Below are 26544 nucleotides of genomic sequence, written 5' to 3' on the forward strand. Positions count from 1 at the left end.
AAAAAATAATTTTCTTTTTTTTTTAAAGATTTTATTTATTTATTTGAGACAGAGAGAATGAGAGAGAGCACATGAGAGGGGGGAGGGTCAGAGGGAGAAGCAGACTCCCTGCCGAGCAGGGAGCCGGATGTGGGACTCGATCCAGGGACTCCAGGATCATGACCTGAGCCGAAGGCAGTCGCTTAACCAACTGAGCCACCCAGGCGCCCATAAAAAAAATAATTTTCTTAATGATAGAGTCTTTGTCCCGAAGAATCTCATATTTTAGAAATATAGACAAATATATACACAGATACTAACCTGTGGTTATTGTCATACTAAAATATGAATAAAGGGTTAGAAAGTAAAGACTAATTCTGCATGGGGAAGTTTGGGAGAAGTTCTTAGGAGGTTAAACTTCAAATTAGCTCTCAGTGACTTATTGTACAAATGATAAAGAACCTCAAGTTTCAGTACTTACAAAGGAAACTGATCCCCTGTGCAAATATTTAAACCTATGGAAGATTTTCATATGTTATGGAAGAGGAAAAAACAGGCATAGATGTACAATATGATGTCCAATGGATAGGCAGACACCATATCATACAAAGTGATATAGAACAGTTAGTATTTAGAATGATTCTAGTGTAATGACTAGCCATGGATAGATTTGTTTTTGTTTTTGTTTTTGTTTCTCAAGTAAGCTCAATGCCCAGCATAGAGCCCAACATAGGGCTTGAACTCACAACTGTGAGATCAAGACCTGAGCTGAGATCAAGAGTCAGACGCTCAACTGCTCAACCAACTGAACCACTCAGGCGCCCTGCCATGGATAAGTTTAAACATAAGAATGACTGAAAAGAGAATGACAAAATATAAAAAGAAAAAGAAAATATTTATAAACTAGATACACTTATTGAAGCATTCATAAAATCTGTTGGTTAACTTTTGAGTTAATTTAGGACTTTACTATAAATCCTCACCCCTAAAGTAAACAAGCTTCTGGATTAGGTATCACTGACGTCAAATAAACAATGGTTTCAAATAGGCTAAAATCATCATCTGCTCCAATATATTTTATTTATTAAAAAAAAAAAAGTTCCTTACATCACCAGGAAGTTGATCACGGGTAAAAATTGGCCATGTTTTCCAGTTTAAATCATGACGATATCTCTTATGAATATGTTCCCCAAAACCATAGACATATTCACTGGGAAGTTTGGTTGAGATCTGTAAATATTGGTCAGAGTATACCAGGGGACCGATGCTGGTGTCAAACCTGTACAATAAAATAAATAAATAAGTGATCTGGAAACATACAAATGTTCTATCAAAGAAGGGTCTATATGTTATCATCCAGAATATTTCATTTTAAATATGTCAATCTTGAGCTGTGATCATTTCTTGGGAATATATGAATTACGTCATAAACAGAATTTGTTAATTCTATTGACACAGTTTGCTTTATCACCACCAATATGATTCTTCATTCACATTCTTTCTTTGAATCTTCATCACAATCTTAAAGCATAACTACCATTATCAATTCCATTTTACAAATAATACAAATAAGGGAAATTAATTCATGTTTTCTAAGGTGACAAACTGGTAATAAGTAAGCCAGATTTCAAACCCAGTTCTGCCTTTCTCTAGAGACAAAGTTGTAAAATACAGTACCATACTGGCTTTCACACCTCTAACATATATATTAAGATTAAGTTCAAAATGATTTTTCCAAAATGAAAAAGACTGTATGTTTGATGCATATCAAATATATACTACAAGAAATGTTAAATGGTATTTAACACTTTCATGATTTAACAAAACGTCAATTGTAAATTATCAAACTATATTTTAAGAAAAGTAATTACTAAGATTTGATCTTGACAGCTGCTTAGTTAATCTTCTTAGAGACATGAGAGCATTCATCTTGAAAATTACTAAATCCCTTGCCACAAATGTCCCCCAAAATACATTTATAATAAGGCATTCAGGCAGTATTTAATTTAATATTTATTTATCATATATTTTTCATATATATATCATATATGCATATATGAAGTCCTTTAATATTACTATGGGAATTAGCCCCTTTCTGAATAGTAACTACTTTATCCTACAAATTGGCAACAGAATACGATAAACAATGCGGAAAGGACACAATAGGGGTTCTAATTATGTAAAAATATAGGCAAGGCTAAAATTCTATCAGTGAAGCTCTTTACCTTCACTTTTGGTTGGCCCCAATTTGTACATTTTCATTCACTTTCTCATACGTTTCATCCACAGGAAATAAAACCCCTTTTCCATTATAATCTTTATAAGAATGTATACACACCCTCTTTGAGGAGGAAAATTATTTTTTCTGAAAATGCCTTAAAATTAAGGCGTTCCTAATTCTGTGATAATAGAATAAAATTGACCAGTTATTTAACCTTATAGAAATGTAAAATAAGATACTTACAAAGTTCTCATATTGCTTTTTCTAATAACTTTGATGCTAAATGGATTTTCTATAACCTGCACATCATACAATGTATCAGTAGCTGTGGTTCCAGTAAATTCTCCTACAAACTGATGAGGAACTTCATATCTTCTATTATTTGGATCAGTAATCTGCAGAGATTTAAACAAATTAGCATTATTTGAGTCAAAATCATTATTTCACTTTCCAGTTCTGAATTAAGTATTAAATGCAAGTTTTGAATAAAAAATACTAAATTTAGTAACCTAATAGAGGAGCTATTAATCTAGACATAAACTTAATTTTAACATTGTTGAAAGCTTATGCACAGAATTGTATAAATTGTCAAGGAATATAGAATTGATTATAAAAGTAATATATATATAATATAAAGATTTTTATTGACTGACTAAAAATATAGAGAAATTAATGATACTATTACTAAACATTTATTTTTGACTAGTATATTTTTGTGAATTTAATTATTCTTATTGCTTTTCAGTGTTCATCCCCTTAGGAATCCCATGAAGATTTTAAATTTTGCTAAAAAAACCCTCTTAATTCCTGTGAAATTGCTTTACAAAAGTACTATACAAAGGATATGTTGTTGTTTTCACTTCCAAATCCAAAAGACAATACAAGTAAACTGCTTGCTTAAAAAATAGCAGGAATTAGTTTCTTTAAAATCGTGAATAAAAGTGATACCAGTAGAAAGAACTAGTAAGTAAAAGTCCCATTTATACAGCACAATTAATATGTTTCTCAAATTTTAAACTAATTCTTCATCATAGTCTGTGGTTGAAATAATAAAAACGACTAAAGTTTATTGAGTGTTTATTCTTCTCAAGACACTATATCCAATATTTTACATTGACTATATTATGAAATTCTTCAAAAATAACTGCTGGACGAACTGTTCTCATGTTACATTTCAGGAAACAGGTTCAGGAAAGTGGAATAACTAGTTCAATTAGTCCTTTGCTTTGGAATAAATATTTCTTAAGAGGGAAAATGTCTTGGTAAGATGAAGGGTATGCTCACCACTGCTTTTCATGATTAACTCCCCTATATAAATAAAATCCAAACCTTAAACCGGAAACGATTGGGTGTCTGATTTTGAGTTGTGAAGAGAACACTAGGAATGTCATTTCCAAATAGCGTAGGTGAAGATATCCTGTTTAATGTGGCTTCAAGTCCTTAAAGGAAGAAAAAAGTTGGCATGAGTGATGATTTTGTTTATAAAGATTAATAACTATTAATTAGCTTTATAATTATATTGCCTTTATCACAAATAATGACTTCTTTTATTATTTGGAAGATACAATTATGCAAAAAATAAATCCTTGATATAAGCAATTTAAACATTCTTGTGTACAAACTTCCCATTTGATTCTATTTAAGATATTTTTCCAAAGAAAAATTTTAAATATATTTTTTGTTTTCCACTTAAAATATATTATAGTGGATCACCATGAGAACATTTCTCACCAGTACTTGTTGCTGTCACTTTGTCAACATTGTAGCCATGGTTATCTACGAAGAAGCACCAAGGAATAAGAGAGTGATTCCATGGCTTCCAGCAGCAACCTCGCATGGCACAAGCTGCCTGATGAAACATTTATAGAAGGAATCATAGTATTAGTACTGTGATCATGTGTCAGTCTAAACATTCATTCACTCCAATAAATGTTTGAATTAGATGTTTGAAAAAACAAGCTTCTTTATTCAAGCATATAATATGTTAAAATATCATCTATTCTCTTGTTCCTTTCACTTGGCAGAAATAGCAATGAATTAATTACACCCTACCAGAGACTGATGCTCTGAGTTGTGATTTATCAAATTAACATGTCAACACACATTATTAGAAACCTATGGTTTTTCTTGTTTGCTTTTAATTTTTTTAAGATTTTATTTATTTTATTTTATTTATTTGACACATAGAAAGAGAGAGCACAAGCAGGAGGGAGAAGGAGAAGCAGACTCCCCGCTGAGCAGGGAACCTGAGGTGGAGCTCGATCCCAGAACCCCAGGATCATGACCTGAGCCAAAGGCAGATGCTTAACCGACTAACTACCCAGGTGCCCCAACTTCTATTTTATTTTTTATTTGAGTATACTACTCAGAGCAATCTACAGATTCAATACAACCCATATCAAAATACCAACATTTTTCACAGAACCAGAACAAATAATACTACAATTTGTATGGAACAACAAAGACCTAAGTAGCCAAAGTAACCTTGAGAAACAAGAACAAAGCTGAAGGTATCACAATCCCAGATTTCAAGATATACTACTAAGCCCATATTTTTTTTTTAAAGTTCCTGCCCTGGGGCACCTGGGTGGCTCAGATTGTTAAGCGTCTGCCTTCAGCTCAGGTCATGATCCCAGGGTCCTGGGATCGAGCCCCACGTCGGGCTCCCTGCTCAGCGGGGAGCCTGCTTCTCCCTCTCCCTCTGCCTCTCCCCTGCTCATGCTCGCTCTCTCTCTGTATCTCTCTGTCTCAAATGAATAAATAAAATCTTTAATAAATAAATAAATAATAAAAAAAATAAATAAAAGTTCCTGCTCTGGGCACCTGGGTGGCTCAGCTGGTTAAGTACAGGACTCTTGATCACAGGTCATGATCTCTGGGTTGTGGGATCCGGCTCCCCGCTCAGCGTGCAGAGCCTGCTTGTCCCTCTCCCTCTCCTCCCTCTCTCTTTCTCTCTCTCCCTCAAATAGATAAATACATAAAATCTTAAAAAAAAATAAAAGTTTCTGCCCTATGAGTAATTATAATCTTTTCTATTGTCATGTAGTCAACCCAGAAAAATTGAATTATTTTTTGTGTATCAATTAAGTATCAAGCTGCAAGTGACGCTATAAAGATGAAGACATGCCCTGAATTCAAGCCTACATAAAATGCTTAAGGCAGTTATTTCTAGCCACTTATTAGTTCAGTATTTAAGTAAACTAGTTAAACTAATTTTATGTGCCAGGTGTCACAACAAGTTGCAGACATTTCATCCAGTGAATAACGCAAAACACTGAACTCTTGAGTAGTTTTATGATCTGTATGGAAAGATTGTGTGAAGTGGAAAAAATTACATATACTTATATAAAAAGTGGAGCCACATAGTAATGCTGTGTGTTAACATTCGTATAATTAAAAATATACTTAATATTTGAATTTAATAGTGTGACACACTTTCATAATTTGAACATCTGTGAGATGTTTTTTCATGGTTATTTGCCTTGAATAGAAGTTTATAGCCTACATTTTTAGTAGATGACATGCTAACTTCTCTCCTACTTTAACATCAAATTAAAATGGCTTCAGATACACATACACATGCACACACATGTATACACATACATACATGTCCATTGCAAATGGAAGTATAATTGGATCTGATATTTTAGAGGGTCATTATCTATCAGAATATAAAGTATGTGTGACTTCTATCAGGAAATTTTCCTTCTAGTTATAGAGCTTATAGATAAACTCCCAACAATACAAAGAGATAATTACATAAAAATTGTTATTTACAGTAGTATTTTTTAATTTTTTAAAGATTTTTTTATTTATTTGACCCAAAGAGAGAGAGCATAAGCAATGGGAGCAGCAGGCAGACAGATAAGCACACCCCCTCTGAGCAGGGAGCCCGATGCAGGGCTGGATCCCAGGATTCTGGGATCATGACCTGAGCCAAAGGCAGACACTTAACCAACTGAGCCACCCAAGCACCCTGCAGTATTCTTTCTAAAAGGCTTTTAAAAATGTTGGTACAAGGGGCGCCTGGGTGGCTCAGTCGTTAAGCATCTGCCTTCGGCTTGGGTCATGATCCTGGGGTCCTGGGATAGAGCCCGGCATAAGCATCAGGCTCCCTGCTCAGCAGGAAGCCTGCTTCTCCCTCTCACACTACCCTGCTTGTGTTCCCTCTCTTGCTTGTCTCTCTCTGTCAAATAAATAAATAAAATGTTTTTTTAAAAAATGTTGGTACAAAACAAAGAGGTAGGATTAGATGTAGATATACTGATTTGGGAAGGTGTAAAGGTGCTAAGAAAAAAGAAATAAGCAAATTACAATCATATTTTGCTAAAATAAAAAAATATACAGTAAAATGGAGTTACATGAAATTCTTCCAAACATACCGTATTGGATTCCTAGGTCTGCTGTAACAGCCATAAACAGGGTTGTCTGAATCAACAGAAATTTATTCTCTCACAGTTCTGGAGTCTAGAAGTCCTACCTCAAGGTGGTAGCAGAACCATGCTCCCTCTAAGGCTCTAGGGAAGACTGCTTCCTTGTCTGTTCCTAGCTTCTGAAAGCTCCTGGTAATCCAGGATTTCTTGATTTGAAGAAACCTTACTCCAATCTCTACTTCTATCTTCACACTGCTTTCTTCCCTATAGTTCTCTCTATGCATCCCCTTCTCTTATAAGGACACCAGCCATTGGATTTAGGCCCCACCCTAAGCCAGCATAAACTCATTTAGCATTTAATTACATCTGCAAAGATCCTATTTCCAAATAAAGTAATATTCTAAGGCTCCAAGTAGACATAAATTTTTTGGAAGACATCACTCGTACCACTACATATACACACCAAAACATAAGTTTAAAAATGTATATCCTCATTGTTGCTTTTAAAATATGAATAATTTTGGTTTATTTTATAAGTATAGATTTTGATACTTGCTATTTATATTGTTATTCTGCCAATTTTTCAAGATTTCAGGTATTTCCCCTATTATTTTAATTCCTAATCTATTTTTAAGTTTTTATTTAAATTCCAGTTAATTAAGATACAGTGTAATATTAATTTCAAGTGTATATAAAATACAATGATTCAACACTTCCGTACAACACCCGGTGTTCATCACAATTGCCCTACTTAATCTCCATTACCCCACCCACCTCCCTTCTGGTAACCATCAGTCTGTTCTCTATAGCTAAAAGTCTGTTTCTTGATTTGCCTCTCTCTCTCTTTTTTTCCCCTTTGCTCATTTTTTTTTGTTTGTTTCTTAAATTCCACATATGAGTGAACTTCAATTTTCTTCTTAATTTGAAAAAAACAGAAAGTAAAACAGATTAAATATGCATCAGTAGGTATAAATTTTGGTAGGTAAAAATACATTTGTTTTTTGTTTGTTTGTTTGTTTTTTAAAGATTTTATTTATTTATTTGAGAGAGAGAGAATGAGAGAGAGCACATGAGAGGGGGGAGGGTCAGAGGGAGAAGCAGACTCCCTGCCAAGCAGGGAGCCCGATGCGGGACTCGATCCCGGGACTCCAGGATCATGACCTGAGCCGAAGGCAGTCGCTTAACCAGCTGAGCCACCCAGGCGCCCTAAAAATACATTTGTTATGTTTTTATTTTTATTATATGTGTGTGAGTATGCATATAGAAATATATGTAATAATAGGTATATTACTATATAGTGGATTGATTGTATTATGGACTGAATTGTGTCCCCCCACAATTCATATGTAGGAAGCCCTAAACCCCTTGCCCCCAGTGCGACTGTATTCGGAGACAGCGCATTTAAGGAGGTAATTAAGGTTAAATGAAGTCATAGGCTGGGGTGTGAATCTGATAGGACTGGCGTCATTGTAAAAAGAAGAGACTTCAGAGCATGGTCACATACACACTCCCTCTCTCTATCTGAGCATGCACAGAGGAAAAACCATGTGAAGACACAAGAATGCAGCTGTCTGCAAGCCAGAAAGAGAAGTATTGCTAGAAACCAACCCTGGGCGCCTGGGTGGCTCAGTCATTAAGTGTCTGCCTTCATCTCAGGTCATGATCCCAGGGTCCTGGGATTGAGCCTTGCATCAGGCTGCCTTCTCCGCGGGAAACCTGCTTCTCCCTCTCACACTCCCCCTGCTTGTGTTCCCTCTCTCGTCCTGTCTCTCTCTGTCAAATAAATAAAATCTTTAAAAAAAAAAAAGGAAAGAAAGAAACCAACCCTGATGGCATCTTGACTTCTAGCCTCCACAAGAGTGAGAAAATAAATGTGTTGCTTAAGTCACCCAGCTTGGCATTTTATTATAGAAGCCCAGGCTGACTAATACACTCTGGCTAGAATTATAGCTGCTCTTAAATTAAGTTCACCTTCTTTTCTTAAATGACAAATACATGTTAGCTGAAATTTGCTAAATTCTTAAGTTTAATTTGTTTCACACTGAAAACACTCTTTAGCAACCTGACAGGCTGACATTAAAAATAGTAGGCATCAAAACCTTAAACCATTGGCTTTGAAATGTTGTTCCCCTTTAAGATTTTAGCAGCCCATATTGTTCCTAATAGAATTCTATGTTAAGCTTCAATTGTTTCCTAAAGAGAATATCTGGCCAATTATCTTAGCATGTCACAGTAAACACTATTTATCTAGCTCTTTTATCAGTAGGTAGGCTATAAAGACCTACTATTCCTGATGTTGTCCTAAGAAAAGTCTCGTTGTTTTGCAACTTTTCATAGCAAATTAACCAGAAAATTATGTGTTAACTATGAGGTAACAATGGTAAGATAAGGCTAATAGAAATTTTATAGTTCATTTAGTTATTTTTTTATGATAGAAACAGTGAGAGAGGTGAGATTCAGGTATGTCTATTATAGATTTAATATATATTATATATGCATATTGCATGCATAAAATAATACATAATATACTGTAGATATGCATATTACATTATAATACATAAAGTATAATATTTAATATGCACAGATTAATATATATTTACATTATATAGATATCATAATATATTATAGATTGCATATAATATATAGATATTACAAAATATGAACACACACACACGTTCGCACACACATACTCTCATTGACCTTTATTTCCACGTATGTTATGAAGACCAGGAAGAGTGAACTTAGGGTTACATGAACCTATTAAGTTACCCTTAATTTTCTCCATTTGAGCTTCCTCTCCCATACTACCAAAAAATTAAAAAATAAATAATAATAATTTTCCAAAAAATCAGTATTATTTAATTTTCCAGATGCTTCTTAATGCCATCATTATAAATACTTTTATGGAGCATTCATATTGTCTCTAAAACGTCTTATACTGTCAAAGGCTATATTTTTTTAAGACGTAGATTTGCAAAGATAGAATTTCTTTAAGATTTTTAAAATTAACAATAGCTTATTAAGCATGGAAAAATATTAACTTGTTAATTTATTGAATAGAAGTAGAGAAAAGCAAGCTCATCAATTTCAATTATCTCTCATCTCTTTATATGGAGCTATAATAAAAAGATAAGAGCAGCTTAATTGATGGCTAGATCTTTAAAAATATGGAATTGATCCAATACTGAGCAATTATCTTAATTTAATTAATATATATTCATAAAAAATATTAAAGTCTTTTGTGGCAGACCTGTGTTGGAAATTGTTCTGGAATGCAGTTTATTCTCTCATTGATACGATCATTTAGCTCACTTGGACATTTTCCTAAACCAGGATACATGGTGGTTGTACGAGTGGTAGGTGGAGTTGAAGTAGAATTACTAATTGCTAGGAAAGAAAGAGGTTAATAAAATAAAACAGGGTGTTAATTTTTTTTCAGATTTTGGGGATAATAAATACCTTACATTGAAAGACAAATGAATTTACATATATAATAAAAATAAAAATAAATTTTACGCTAATAAAAGACCCACAAATTCAAGTCCTAGTCACAAAAGGAAAATATCCAAACGATATTTAAAAATTGACTGTGCAGAGCCTTATTGACTGTTTCTGCAGAAAAACAAAATATTTTCACAGAAGGTCTTGAGGTAGATTCAAAAGGAAGCAAAATGTCCATTCTACCACATTTATGAAAAAATGTGTTTTATAGATGAAGAAAGAAGATGGCGTTATATAGATGGGAAAAGAATATAGAGACAAGAATTAGAGTAGAAGAGAAAAGTAGGAGGAAAACAATACTTTGAAGTGAATTGAAGAGAAAGCAAGGAACTGCAAAGAAAAATAAATCCCAATTCTATATAATAAGAACTTTCCAGCAATCAGATATGGGTAAGATAAAATGATCATGTCACAATGTAGTGAGCTTTCAATTTACTAGGAGCAGGTAAAACAAATGACTAATGGCAGTAGAAAACTAACTATGATTAGACTAAAAGATAATCTGTAACAGCCTTTCTAATTCTGATTTGGCCAAGAGAGAATGATGAAAAAAGAGAAGGTTAGGTGGATCAGAGTAGTATGCATTTACTCTAAATTAGGATAGAAATATTCAGAAAAAAAAGATAAACACTTCAAGTTTTGTTTCACCTTCCCTCTACCTGTTTTTGTTATACATCCTCTCTCTCACTTAAAAAAAAAAAATGAGACTAAAATAAAGAGGGTATTCCCCCAGATTTTCCACCCTGCCCCCCAATTTTGCAAGTATCTGAAGGCGAGAGCAAAAACCCACGTCTTCCTATTAATAAGAAGAACCTCACTAAAAAATTAGATGATTATTCCACCTTCCATTATCACTTTGATCCCTTTGTCTCTTCACAATTTCTCAAGCAACACAATGTGGGGAAGGTCATTAATGTCAAAGCACATAAATTGCTTAATTACAAGATCTTCATTGAAATAACTGTAATATAATGGATAGAAAAACTTGGAATAATTATGTAACTTACCTGAGATCTTTCTTCACATGTTTCATCTCATGTAGATTACTTTTAAAAATTCATAACTATTATGGGGTAAATTTTAGTTAACTTCATTATAATGTGCAAGTATTTTTAACATTACTTACCTTCAACAGCAGGTGTCCTGGTTGCTAAAACAGCAATTAGGGCAATAGCTATTACAGTAACTACAGCAAAAAGGACAATCAGAGAGATTTCTAATCCAGTAAATTTCTTCTTTGCCATCTAAAGAAAGAAAATATATATTTAAAATGTAAAATATATAACTACAGTAAGCCACCATCATTATCATAAGAGTATATACATTCCTCTTTTTTTAACTAAGTACAACACAAGCAGAGCTACAGACTTAACTAATCTAAAATAATGAACATTGGCAAAATGTAAACAACACATGCAATTTTTAATAAATAGAGTTACACATTATTGCAGTAACTAAGATGAAACATAAAGGGAAGAAAAGATCTCTAAGCAGATGTGCCTTGCTCTCTCATGTGAGAGCCTTTCTCAAGTTAAAGAAATCTGACACTTGCACTGTGTCCCCTAATTCTCATTATTTTTTGAAGGAGATGTTGTTATCCACATTTTGCCCATTAGGAACTTCAACCTTAGAGAAAATAAGCTATTTTCTCAAAGTCAAAAATTCTAGTTCTTCCTACTTTAAACACTGTCTCTCGAACTCCAGCACTGCTTTCTTATAATAATATTGAGGAAAAGAATATAAATATATATGGAATACAAATATAAAATATTGTGAAAAATGTATAGGTATACAATATATATTTGGGAGTTGTCACTTCAAAAAAAAAAGGTTTGAATTAAATCATCTCCAATACCTCCCTCAAAATGTAAGTATGATATATGAAACTCTCATATCAAACATGTGTATTTATTTTCTGATGACATTATATATTTGAGTTAGCATACAAAGGATACCTAAATGTAGATTGGGAAGAGCTTTCTTCCAGTAATTATCTTAAATTTTATTTGTTTAATTTGGTTCTGACTATAACTCTCTTATCTCTCATACTCTTCAAGTTTCCCTGATTTTTCTGTATTCTATGATTTTTATATAAATCTTACTTCAATAGCATATACTCAGATAGGAATTTGGAATTTCCATGGTAAATGCTTTAATAAATTGCTCATTTTATTTTTTTTTTGAGTTTTTATTTAAATTCTAGTTAGTTAACATACAGTGTAATATTAGTTTCAGTTAACATACAGTGTAGTATTTGTTTCAGGTTTACAATATAGTGATTATAAATTGCTGATCTTAAAATATTTTGGGGGGGCTTCTCACATTAGGCCCTTCTCCTGTAATTTTTTAGGTTAGTTCATATATAGAGTTGCCCCAACCTAAAAACGTATTTTCCCTTTTTCATATCTTTCTACAACACTTAATCATTCAAAAGGCCTGTTGGTTCTATCTCCAAAATATTTTCAGAATTATACCTTCATCTTATCTCCACCACTGCAACATCTTTCTTGGGTAACATGCCTTCTTAAGTACATGCTATTTAATCTTCCTTCAACCCTTCCACCTTTGCTCTTCTAAGTTAGTGCCAATTTATGCCTCATTCAAATGCCATGTTCTTGGCGAGTCCTTTCCTCTACTCTTATAGGCAGAGTTAATCTATCCTTTTTCCATTTTACCACGCCACATAGCATTTCTATTGCCCTTATTAATATATATGTTAATTTCCTTAATTGTATTGTTATAATCTTTTTTTAAAGATTTATTTATTTGTTTGTTTATTTATTTATTTTTGAGAGAGAGAGAGAGAGGGTGGGAGGGAGGGGCAGAGGGAGAGAGAGTCTTAAGCACTCTATGCTGAAGGCAGAGACCCATGTGAGGCTCGATTTCACAACCCTGAGATCACAACCTGAGCCAAAACCAAGAGTCTGACACTTAACCAACTGTGCCACAGGCACCCCAGGATTTTTATACTCTTTTTTTTTTAAAGATTTATTTATTTATTTATTTATTTATTTATTTATTTATTTATTTGACAGAGAGAGAGAGTTAGCGAGAGCAGGAACACAAGCCAGGCAGTGGGAGAGGGAGAAGCAGGCTTCCCGCAGAGCAGGGAGCCCGATGCAGGGCTCGATCCCAGGACTCTGGGATCATGACCTGAGCCGAAGGCAGACGCTTAACGACTGAGCCACCCAGGCGCCCCAGGATTTTTATATTCTTAATAGCAATAATCATGGAAGTAGTTCAGAGCCTGACAACAAGTCAGCGCAAGTTCACTTTTAAAAATATACTTTATGAATGAATGTTTAAAGACTAGCATTCAAGCTTAGCATATGCTTTCCTATTACACATATATAAGCTGTTTATTGCATCTGTAATCTTCAAAAAACCCAAATATAAACTAGACTTAATCAAAGTGGCAGGAGATATATGAAGCTGTTAAGAAAATGAAACTGAATTGCTCAATGTTATGTGAGAAAGGACACAGCTGCATTTAATGTTTAACTTAAATAAGTTTGTCTCACTCAAAGTAATATCTTACTTTGGTATCAAGAAGTCAACAAGGATCATGCCTTTCTATTTTTAAGAAAAGTCTAAAAGCAAAAATGCATATTGTTATGAAGCAAACCTTTTATCTTGAAGAATTAGAACAAAATTAATGTATTAAAATTAAATTACTCTTGTGAGTACTCATAAACAATCAGTACTAAAATTGTTCATATGCTGTAAGTGGTAATTACAGTGATCACTTTTTGGATCACAGTAATTTCAAGCAAAACATTTTCAGGAAAATTATATATTGATGTCCTTTCTGTGTATGTTTATTTTCAAAATGAGTAATACTTTATTAGATGGTAACTTGACTGATCTTTAAAAGTTTTGCTAGAAAAGATTAAATGTTTTATAACTGTTGTATTCTATTCCACCTATATATATTTTCCTAAATAAAATACATTAAGTCATACTTAATTAGAGTATTTGTACATATTTCAAAATATTTTTGAATCTTTTTTTCTATATGAAGTAATTAAATAAACATGCTTTGATTCAACTTAGTCTGACAAAAATTATAATGAAGAGCTGGGCAAAGAAAATTTTCTCATATCTTAAAAAAAATTAAAAATGTTTTCTCCTGTTTTAGTACAAGGTATATATATATATATTTAAAATGGCAAATGAAAATATGTTATCTTTTCTATTTTAAACAAGTGCCAATAGACAGGAATATTGCTAACATGAGTTAAGGGAATAAGTAATTATTTGGAAACATGAAAGAAACAAAGAAATATGATCTGTAAACTTACCTTATTTCATAGCCTGTTCTGTTTGCTCTGTTGTACAAGAGTTGAGTGAGGCTGCCAAAGTAGTGATCAAGGAAACTGCTCAGCTATATATTGAGCTATTCATAAAGTTTTATTGTATCTTCACCAGCCTGTCAGTATTTAATAAACTTCTGTTCAACATGCAGTGGAAAGACTTAGCCCTGAAAATAGTTGCATAAATATTTCTGTTTAGGAATCTAAGTTAATTAATAATTGTGCCCTCAGATAGTCTTTGATTTCTGAAGGCTATGAACTAGTCCAAGAACATAAAAGTATTTACTTATATTGTTTTTTTTCTTCAAAATTTTATTTCTTTCATTTTTTAGATGTTGTTTGGAAATTGTTTTACCTAATTATGTGAAATTATTTTACCTAATTATGTGAAATTTAAACTATCACTAAAAAGTAGAAACATTGGTAAGCTAGGATCTGAAAAACATTTGCAGGAATTAACAATTAGAAGATAATATTTAACGAAGATATATAAAATAGGTATAAAATAGAAGATAATTTAAAAAGTAATGATTAAATAAAAGTTATCTCCTGTGTCTCATTATTAACTTTAAGGTTGAAGGACTGAGCAAATTCATTAGAATAAAATGTAAAAGAAGAGATATATAAATAAGTAATCTAGAAATAAAACCAACATTTTATTTATATTTTTTATTTAGAGCAAAAATTAAATTATCAAAAATTATACTAAACACCATTTCATACAGTAAAAATTATAGTATCAGTTACATTACTGGTTTAAGCCACCATAGTGTTTAAGTGTTTAAGATCAAAGAATTTGATACAAATTTATTTACCAAAGATAAATAAAATATGATTTCAATCAATGTGGAATACAAGAAACAAAACAGATAAACATGGGAAAAAGAGAAAGGGATGCAAACCTTAAGAGACTTTTAACTATACAGAACAGAGTGTTGAAGGAAGGGAGGTGGGTGGGGAGATGGGCTAAATGGGTGATGGTTTTAAGGAGGGCATTTGTTGTGAGTAGCACTGCCTGTTATACGTAAGTGATGAATCACCAAATTCTACTCCTGAAACTAACATTACACTCACAAGAGACCTAGGTACAAATGCCACCTCTACTACATATTCCTAAGAAACTGGGGGCAAATTTGTTAATGCTTTAAAGCCTAAGTCGCTTCACAGAGAGGAAATAAAAATACCTACCGATAGAGTCATTATGAGATCAACCCTAAAACTGAGGTTAGTTGTTTTCCCTGCAATTTAAGTTTTCTGACTGGTTCAAAATAAAGTAACTAATTAGCAAATTGTCTACCCTTTTTTCCTCTTTTAAGAGTGAGATCAAACACTACAGTTTCTCACCTCTTTGAACTGACACTGTAAATCTGTCAAGTTTTAATTAATCATCATTTAGATTTACTTTTATGTGTAGAAATACTTTAAGTAATAGTGTTTGTCCTCTCAATTTAAAAAGCTTTATGTGATTTGAAATTTTCATGCCTTCTATTTCATATTCAGGTTTCCATGTCTGGTGCTGTGAGCTGGCCTTTGCCTTGAACAGTTTCTTTTTCTCCCTTTGGTCCATATCCTCCCACCCTAACTCTGGTTCTACTCATTAACTTTAAGACCAGGGAAGTAATGGGCTCATGAACTGCTTAGAGGTAAATTCAGACAAAACTACAATATAAAGGTATTCAATTATAGACATAATGAAGTTATATACAGTAATGAAAAAATGTGTTTTAACTTAAAACATATTGTTTTTATCTAAAAATAATTGTGAGTTTTAATTTTTTTTTACTTATTAATATAAAAACTGTGCAAAAATTTAAAATGGCATGAATTAATAAAAGTTGAGTTAGGTAGGCAATAGGCAGAAAAAGTTGTAAACGCCAGCAGTGACACTGAACTATACTTAAACTACACTTTTACTAAACAGGACAGATTATTGTTCAACTACTCTCTTTATGGACTTTGCCCTCTTTAGACTTTGCAATGTGCATTTCAGAATTTCAAACATATGGTAGTTAAATCATACACATCAAACATACACTTTGGGTTAAAAGTTATATGATTTATAATCCAATTTACAATAGCACCAAAAACAATAAGATACTTAGGAATAAACCTAACCAAAGAGGTGAAAGATCTGTACTCTGAAAACTATAAAACACTGATCAAAGAAACTGAAGGTGACACAAAAAAATAAAAAAACATTCCATGCTCATGGATTGGAAGAACAAATATTGTTAAAATGTCTATACTACCCAAAGCAATCTTCACAATTAATGCAATCCCTATCAAAATACCAACAGCATTTTTCACAGAGCTAGAACAAATAATCCTAAAATTTGTATTGAACCACAAAAGATGCTGAATAGCGAAAGCAGTCTTGAAAAAGATATATATATATATATAAAGACATATATATATAAAGACATATATATATATATATCAGCCATAAGGATTAATGAATTAATGAAATCTTGCCATTTGCAATGACATGATGGAGCTATTGCGTATTATGCTAAACAAAATAATTCAGCCAGAGAAAGATAAATACAATATGATTTCAGTCAATGTGGAATACAAGAATTAATGAAATCTTGTCATTTGCAATGACATGGATGGAGCTAATGTGTATTACGCTAAACAAAATAATTCAGTCAGAGAAAGATAAATAAAATATGATTTCAATCAATGTGGAATACAAGAAACAAAACAGACAAACATGGGAAAAAGAGAAAGGGAGGCAAACCTTAAGAGACTTTTAACTATACAGAACAGAGTGTTGAAGGAAGGGAGGTGGGTGGGGAGATGGGCTAAATGGGTGATGGTTTTAAGGAGGGCATTTGTTGTGAGTAGCACTGCCTGTTATACGTAAGTGATGAATCACCAAATTCTACTCCTGAAACTAACATTACACTATATTTTAACTAACTAGAATTTAAATTAAAAAAATTGAAACACACAAGAAAAGACCTATCCATCCTAGATCATTAACCTTCCTCTGAACTATAAAATGAAAGAGAGGGAGGAAGAATTAAGATAGTGGAGCAGTAGGGGGACTCTGGGCAGCTTCGTCTCTCAAACACAGCTAGATCAACATCAAATCATTTTGAACAACTAGGAAATTGATCTGAGGATTAAAAGAGCAATCTGCACAATTTAGAGGCAGAGAACGTAGCAGCTGCAAAGTTTAGAGACAGGAATTGGGGGTGAGAAAGACCATGATGCCATGGAGGGAAGGGAGTCCTTTTTGCAGAAAGAAGATGGGAAAGGAGGGAGAGAGGGGAAGAGAGAGCAACGCATGGGGATCACACAAGAAAAATACTCCCCCAAGACCACTGGCTGGGGAACTGAGAGGAACTGACTATGGCAATTTTTTTTGCAAACAGTGGCACTCAAATTCTGAGGTTTTAGAAGGCTGCGCCATTTGCCAGAGTCAAGCCAGGCAGGCAGTGGTGCTCCGGAGAGGGAGGGTAGAGGCCTAGGAGCGGACAGTGTGGTGTGGGGATGCCCTGGGTTGCCCTGGGACAGAACATTCCCCTTCCTGTAGCACATTTGGAAGAGGGTATATTGCCTCTCCAATGACAAGGGACCCCGTGGGCGCCATTGAGTAGCCACTCAAAAGCAGGAGACAGAGGTGCACAGAGGGCAGATAACCAGGTAGTAGCTTTTCACTGTGCTTCACCATAGACTCCAGGCACTTGTGTGGTCATGCAACTGCTTTTCTGGGTCAGAACGACACCTGGTGCAGAGCTGCAAGGCTCTGGGTTGGGTCCACACCTTGCCAGGTCCTTTAAGATTTGGAGTTTTGAATCCCAGCCACATGCCAGAGATAAAACATAGGAGCACTGTGGTACTGGATGTGCCAAAAGCCCGGGCACAGACAGGATGAGGGCAAAGGGCTGATGGAAGCTTGGAATAAATAAAGGAGGGGAAGTTGTTCGCTTTTCTGTTTGGGTTTCCTGAACACCAGTGGTCATGAGTTCCCTCCCCTGGCACAAGAGGGCAGGATGATGCCATTTTCCACCCCTGTCCACTGGCACAGTAGGACTTCAGCGAGCAACACAGCACCCCCAGTAGAGGCTGGAACCCCTTACACCAAACCACATCCCTCTGAGATCTGCATAGGCATCTTTACTAGGGCAGGTCTGAATGTGAGCCAGTGCATTGGGTCTCTCCCCCAGAGGACCAATACAGGTCCCCTGCATGTACCAAGTCTACTGACCATAGAATGCTGCAAAGTGTCAGCTTCAGTTCTGGTAGAAATAGGACCAGGTTTTTTGGGTTTTTTTTTCCCTTTCCTTTCTTTTCCTTTCCTTTCCTTTCCTTTCCTTTCTTTCCCTTCCCTTCCCTTCCCTTCCCTTCCCTTCCCTTCCCTTCCCTTTCTTTTCTTTTATCTTTTCTTTTCTTTTCTTTACTTTTCTTTTCTTTTCTTTCTTTCCTTTTTCCTTTGGAATCAGGCTTATAGTTATTTGTTCATTTGTTTGTTTCCTTTTCTCAACGTTTAGATCAGGTTCTTTCTTCCTTTCTTATTTCTTTCTTTTCTTTCTTATTTCTTTCTTTATTTCATTCTTTCTCCTTGGAATCAGGCTTACAGTTTTTTTGTTTGTCTGTTTGCTTTTTTGTTCTTTTTCCTTTTCTCTTTTTTTGGATAAGGTTTTAATTTTTTTTTTAGTCAGGCTTATTTTAACAAACATATTAAAGCACACCTAGTTAAAGGTCCAACACTCACTACTGCAATCAAGGAGGAACTCTGTAGATGACTAACTTGTGGGAAAGAACAGCCAAAACACATTAGCAGAGTGCACACAGCATATGCCAAAAACACTTCCTGAAGCACCAGGCCATGGACAGTTTATGAACCCTTCTTAATATAGCATTACTCTCAGGAGCAGGAAACAACAAGCTTTTGTAACATGCAAAAGACAGGAACCTAGACAAAATGAAAAGATGGATGAATTCTCCCCAAAAGAAAGATCAAGAAGAAATCACAGTGAAGTATTTGCTCAAAATAGATATAAGCAATACATCTGAACAAGAATTTAGAACAACATTCATAAGAATACTAGCTGGTCTTGAAAAAAGCATAGAAGATACCAGAGAACCCTTTGCTGCAGAGACAAAAGACCTGAAAACTTGTCAGGCTGAAATAAAAAATGTATAACTGAGATGCAAAACCTACTGGATTAAATCAAAACGAGAGTGGAAGAAGAGGAATGAATAGGTGATATAGAAGATAAAATTATGGAAAATAATGAAGCTGAAAAAAAGAGGGAAAGAAAACTATTAGATCATGAATATAGACCTAGGGAACTCAGCAATTCCATAAAGCACAACAATATCCATGTCATAGGATTCCCAGAAGAAGAGTGGGAAAAAGGGTCAAAAGGTTTATTTGAACAAATTTTAGCTGAGAACCTCCCTAGTCTGGGGAAGGAAATAGGCATTCAAGCCAAGAGGCACAGAGAACCCCCCTCAAAATCAACAAAATCAACACCAAGACATATCACAGTGTAACTTGCAAAATACAAAGATAAAGAGAGAATTCTGAAAGCAGCTAGGGACAAAAGATCCTTAACCTACAAGGGTAGATACATAAGGTTAGCAGCAGACCAACCCACAGAAACTTGGAAGGCCAGAAGAAGGTGAAAAGATATATTTAACATTCTAAATGGGAAAAATATACAGCCAAGAATACTTTATCTCAAAGGCTGTCATTCAGAATAGAAGGAGAAATAAAGAGTTTCCAAGACAAGCAAAAACTAAAGGAGTTGGTGAACAATAAACCACCTCTGCAAGAGATATTAAAGGTGATCCTTTGAGTGGGAAAGAGAGACCAAAAGCAACAAAGGCTAGAAAGGAACAGAGATAATCTACAGGAACAACTACTTTGCAGGTAATACAATGGCACTAAATTCATGTTTATCAATAATTAATCTAAATGTAAATGGACTAAATGCTCCAATCAAAAGACATAAGGTATCAGAATGAATAAAAACAAAACAAAACAAAACAAAAACAAGACCCACTGAGTGCTGCTTATAAGAGACTCATTTTAGACCCAAAGCCACCTCCAGATTGAAAATGAGGGGAGTGGAGAACCATCTATCATGCTAATAGACATCAAAAGAAAGCTGGAGTAACCATACTTATATCGGACAAACTAGATTTTAAACCAAAGACTGTAATAAGAGATGAAGAAGGGAACTATATCATAATAAAGAGGTCTACCAAGCAAGAAGATCTAACAGTTGTAAATATTTATGCTCCCAACATGGGAGCAGCCAAATATATAAAGGAACTAACAACAAACTTAAAGAAACTCATTGATAATAATACAGTAATAGTAAGGGACTTTAACACCCTACTTACAGCAATGGACAGATTATATGAGCAGATCAAGGAAGCGATGGCCTTGAATGACACACTGGACCAGATGGACTTAATAGACATAGTCAGAACATTTCATCCTAAACCAGCAGAATACACATTTTTTTAAGTGCACATGGAACATTTTCCAGAATAGAACACATACTGGGTCACAAATCCGGCCTCAACCTTACAAAAAGATTGAGATCATACCATGTATATTTTCAGAAGAAATGAACAGACATTTTTCCAAAAAAGACATTCAAATGACTAACAGACATATGAAAAAATGCTCAACATCACTGATCATCAGGGAAATACAAATCAAAACCACAATGAGATATCACCTCACACTTGTCAGAATGGCTAAAATTAACAGCTCAGGAAACAACAGGTGTTGGTGAGGATGTGGAGAAAGGGGAACCCTTTTGCACTGTTGGTAGGAATGCAAACTGGTGCAGCCTCTCTGGAAAACAGTATGGAGATTCTGCAAAACTTTAAAAATAGAACTACCCTATGATCCAGCAATTGCAGTACTAGGTGCAATTGATTCAAAGGATAGGGATTTATACAAAGGATAAAAAATTTATACAAAGGATAAAAAAATACTGATTTGAAAGGGCACATGCACCCCAATATTTATAACAGCACTATCAGCAATAGCCAAATTATGGAAGGACCCCTAATGTCCATTGACTGATGAAAGGATAAAGAGATGGTATAAATATACAATGGAATATTACTCACCCATCAAAAAGAATGAAACCTTGCCATTTGCAACAATGTGGATGGAACTAGAGTATATTATGTTAAGAAAAATAATTCCGTTAGAGAAAGACAAATATCATATGATTTCATTCATATGTGGAATTTAAGAAACAAAACAAATGAACATAGAGGAAGGGAAGGAAAAACAAAATAAGATGAAATAGAGAGGGAGGCAAACCAGAAGAGACTCTTAACTATAGAGAATAAATTGAGGGTTGCTGGAGGGGAGGCGGGTAGGGGGATGGACTAAATAGGTGATAGGCATTAAGGAGGGCATTTGTTGGGATAAGTACTAAGTGTTATATGTAAGTGATGATTCACTAAATTCTATTCCTGAAACCAATACTATACTATATGTTAACTACCTTGAATTAAATTTAAAAAAAGAAAAATAAGTATTTTTTATTTTGCCTTCACCTATTCCTTATCCAACAGTTATGTAGATCTGACTTTTTGACTTTTATTATTTTCTTTCTCTCTAAAGAATTTCTTTTAATATTTCTTGCAAGTTGTGTCTATTTCAACATATTCCTTCAAATCGTGTTTGTCTGAGAAAGCATTTCTCTTTCACTCTTGAAAGACAATTTTTGCTTGGAACAAAATTCTAGGTTGGCAATTTCTTCTCTTTCAACACTTTAAATATTTCACTCTACTCTCTTTTCACTTACACTCTTTCTGAGAAGTTGGATGTAATTCCTATCTTTGCTTCTATATAAGTAATTTGTTTTTAAACTATGGCTTCTTCCAGCATGTGTGTGTGTGTGCATGTATATTTTTTTCTCTTAGTTTTCTATAGTTGGAAAATGATATTCATGGATGTGGGTTTTTTTTGAGGATTTATTCTACACAAAGTTTTATGACCTTCCTGGATCTATGGTTCAGTATCTGACATTAATTTGGGGAAACTCTCAGCCATTATTGTTTCAAATATTTCTTGTGTTCTTTCTTTTTTCTCCTTCTGGAATACCCATTATGAGTATGTTACTCCTCTGTAGTTTTCCTACAGTCCTTGAATATTCTGTTCTATTTTTTTTCACACTCTTCTTGTTTTTCAGTTTGAGTAGTTTCTATTAGGATATCCTCAAACTAAGAGATTCTTGCCTGGGCCACTTACCATCTACCAACAAACCCATCAAAGACATTCTTCATTTGGTTACATGGTTTTTCATCTCTAGAACTTATTTTTGGTTCTTTTTAGGCTACCCATCTCTTTTCTAAAATTATCTGTATGTTTTTGCATGCTTTCTGCTTTACCCATTGGAGACATAGCTTTCTAATATTTTTGTTATATTCCAGGTCTGATAGTTCCAACATTCCTGCCATATCTGATTCAGGTTCTGATGCTCTATTTCTTCAAACTGTTTTTTTTTTGGCTTTTAGTAATTCTTGTAATTTTTTCTTGACAGCTGGATATGAAGCACTTAGTATAAATAAAACACTGCTGTAAACAGTCCTTTATTAACCTTTTGGTAATGTATAGGGAAAATGATAGAATTCTACAGTGCTATGAGAAGGCCTCAGTCTTTTAGTGCTTCTAGACTATGAACTTCACACATGCTCTTAGTTTTTTAGCTTCTCTACCTTAGATGGGACAAAATAGGCAAAGGCCAAGCTCCTGGAAGTAAAACTCAAAGAAGTGTGAGAGCCCTTGATGACTGGGCCCCCAGTTTTTATCTCTCAGACTAGTCCACATTGAGCTCCCATCAATTCATCAGTTGTGGTTGAGGTTTCCATAGCTTGGCACTGGTTCCCATAGAACTTTGTGCTTAATTAGCAAATTCCAGCAACTTACATGGCTGACTAAAAACTACATTTTCTTTCTAAATATTAATTTTCATCAACCTCCATATTACTATAATAATAAAATAGAGAGTATATCAAGGGTTGAGGGTGATAGGAGAAAATGTAGTGAGATCATTCTCTCTGGCAATACTGTGCTACATTCTTAGAGAAATGATATTCCCCTCATTAATGCAAGGTTTCTAATACATCTGGGAAGTGTGATGAAATTGTCATGGGTATGACATTTACTTTGAATATCTTTACTGAAACTTTCAAAATAAGGTAAAAAATGTACACTTGAAGCTGCTTAAGTGAACCATCAAGTTTTATTTATTCTTGTTCTAAAAAAAAAAAGTATGGAGAATACTTGTAACTTGATTTAACTTTTCTTTTACCATTTAGAATAAGAATCAAGTCCCACAACTACAATATAACCAATCAAAGTATCCCTTTTTAAATATAAACATGTTTTAAAATAAGAAATACACAAAGAGTGACTTTCTGTGTCTTTCATTTTGTCATCTTTTCTCCCAAAGGCCTGAAGAAATAATTTTATTTGTGTTATTTTAATTCATTAAAAATTTATTTTTCTCACTTAAGTGGCTAAGATTATATGATCCAGGCAATTGCAGCAGATTCTGACACACTATTTGTAAAAAAAAAAGTAAAAATAAGTGTAAAAAAACCCTCAAAACAAAAACCAATTATGATTTAAGGAAGCAATACTGATCAAAACCTATGACGATGTAATTTAAGAAGTGAAGTGCTTGGAAAATAAAATAGGATAGGATCTGATTGTCATAGGCCATCATAATCCTATAGATTTTAAGGATGAATCTTCATTTTGCAGATGGTTTTTGTTTGCTTGCTTTTTGTTTCCTGTTTTAATACTTTCTCCTCTTAATTTCTGGTGTCTGATGATGTGTTATATTTTAAAAAAATAAGAAATCGACTGACTCTTATTTTCTATATATTTTGTAATTTTAACTACAATGGAATGACATCGAGGTGTTTTGGGTTTGGAGTATTAGCCAATTAAATGTTTTGTCTATTAATTTAAATTTGATTTATTTAAATTATTTTAATTAAAATGTTTAAGATAAGGAACACTAAATAGTATCTAACTTACCATTTGGTTATCTTTTTTAATTTATATTTCCACCCTTCATACTGGAGAGCCCCATATATATCACATAGAAATAAATCAATAAATTTTAGATAAAGTTAATTAATAAACTCTACAAAACCCCAAAGAAGAAAGTAATACATTCTCTCTGCTGTTAGAAAGGTTATCCTGCCAAAGCGTGTAAGAAGAAATTTATTTCTCTCCTTTAGCTTATTAAAGTTGGACAGACTGCTATCTGTAAGAAATGTAAGTTAACATTTTTAGAAATAAATTCACTTCACCTTATTTACAAGAATTTTATTCTGTATAAACAGTGTTGATATTTAAATCCTACTACTTAGAGCTCAAGTCTGATTTTCTGTTATGAAGACTTTTTTTTTAACTTTTCCACACCTCTTTTCTTACCCTAACTGTTAGCAATTTCTATTATTTCTGAAACTCCATATGGTACCTTACTTTCTCTCATGTCTTTATTTTCTAATTTGTTTTATAAATATTTGCATATAGTTGCCAATAGTCTTACTAAGAATCCTTCAGTGTTCTAAACCACTTAGAATATGGCCTCATACTAGTTAGCTGTGGCCCATCAAATAGTGAATACTCAGTAAATATCACTGAATACATTAGCAAGTGGCCCTATTTATTTATGTACAAATCTCTCAGTGATAACAAAAGAACTTAAGAGAGCTTATATAAATCTATAAAACATCATAGAATATAGTATTTATAATCAGTGAATGGCAACAAGACAATAAATATAATTAGAAGAAATCAGGATTGATGATAATGACACAATTCCCTGAATATTTAAGATCAATGACCATAAAATTTGTTCTATGCTCTCCTGTAACCTATGCCAAATGAAAGTCAGAATCATTTATGTAATTTCCAGTGTTCATTAGCTAAAATAAAGCCATCTGTTCAGGAAGTTTACACCAATTTCCTATACTTAGAGTGTACATATATTTATTTCAGGTACATTTTTTTGTATAGGACTTAAATAATCAAAATCACATCATATTGTTTAGATTTTCTAAGGCAATGAGCTTCGTTGGTTTGTTTTTTTTACTGCTCCTCAGTATAAGCCTAATGAAAAAAATGAAAAGTAAGTTTAATATAATTAATCTTAAACCATAAATAATTTAAAAACAGCATGGCATTTCAAGACTAAATTTTTGCTTATCTGGCTTAATCCAAGTATATTTTAGAATGCCTAACTTTCCTGTTTTCAATTTTTAATCCAACTACACCTTTTGATATATACTGACACCCCAAACCACCCATGTATTAGAATCTACACCTGTGGACATCACTAGGTGAAAAAAAAAAAAATTCTGAGCAATCATAAACTGAGATACCAAATGTTACTGGACAATAACTTTCAATTTAGTTTAAGCAGCATTGTTATTTTTGTTAGTAAAGCCATGTTTGTGCAACAGCATGGTATCTCAGTTTATGAGATATTTGGTATCTCAGTTTATGATTGCTCAGAATTTTTTTTTCACCTAGTGATGTCCAGAGGTGTAGATTCTAACACATGGGTGGTTTGGGGTGTCAGTATATATCAAAAGGTGTAGTTGGATTAAAAATTGAAAACAGGAAATTTAGGCATTCTAAAATATATATTTGGATTAAGCCAGATAAGCAAAAATTTAGTCTTGAAATGCCATGCTGTTTTTAAGTTATTTATGGATTAAGATTAATTATATTAAACTTACTTTTCATTTTTTCATTAGAGGGTAGAGGGATGGGTTAGCCTAGTGATGGGTATTAAAGAGGGCACGTTCTGCATGGAGCCCTGGGTGTTATACGCAAACAATGAATCATGGAACACTACATCAAAAACTAATGATGTAATGTGTGGTAATTAACATAACATAATAAAAAAAATTTACCCATACTTTTAAATAAAAATAGTGGAAAATGGGAAAAAAAAGAGAGAAAGTTCTCCTATTAGTGACAACAAAGTATAAGTTTCCTATAATTAGGACATCCTTAGGTGTGATTAAAGTTGCAAAGATTTCCCTCAATCTGATGGTCGATGAATTTAAGTAAAACAATTGTGTTTTCAAATGTGAATATGTACAAAATCCCAGTAATAAATGGTACTGAATCTAAAAA

General features: G+C 33.5%; 1 protein-coding gene across 1 annotated transcript in view; it reads right to left on the bottom strand.

The window, feature by feature from the left end:
* The window catches only part of SI (sucrase-isomaltase), a 101015-nt gene extending 86580 nt beyond the window's left edge, over window positions 1-14435 (bottom strand). The window contains exons 1-7 of the mRNA XM_081829088.1: window positions 14376-14435; window positions 11201-11318; window positions 9824-9960; window positions 3932-4049; window positions 3530-3639; window positions 2444-2595; window positions 1087-1258 (exon numbers count right to left, since the gene is read on the bottom strand). Coding sequence (XP_081685214.1) covers window positions 1087-1258; window positions 2444-2595; window positions 3530-3639; window positions 3932-4049; window positions 9824-9960; window positions 11201-11318 — 807 coding nt within the window. The 5' untranslated portion in view covers window positions 14376-14435. The remainder of the gene's footprint in view (window positions 1-1086; window positions 1259-2443; window positions 2596-3529; window positions 3640-3931; window positions 4050-9823; window positions 9961-11200; window positions 11319-14375) is intronic.
* Window positions 14436-26544: the final 12109 nt, after the last annotated feature.

This window comes from Leptonychotes weddellii, chromosome 1, assembly GCF_054177405.1.
Source record: "Leptonychotes weddellii isolate Sample4059 chromosome 1, ASM5417740v2, whole genome shotgun sequence".
Taxonomy (NCBI): Eukaryota; Metazoa; Chordata; class Mammalia; order Carnivora; family Phocidae; genus Leptonychotes; species Leptonychotes weddellii.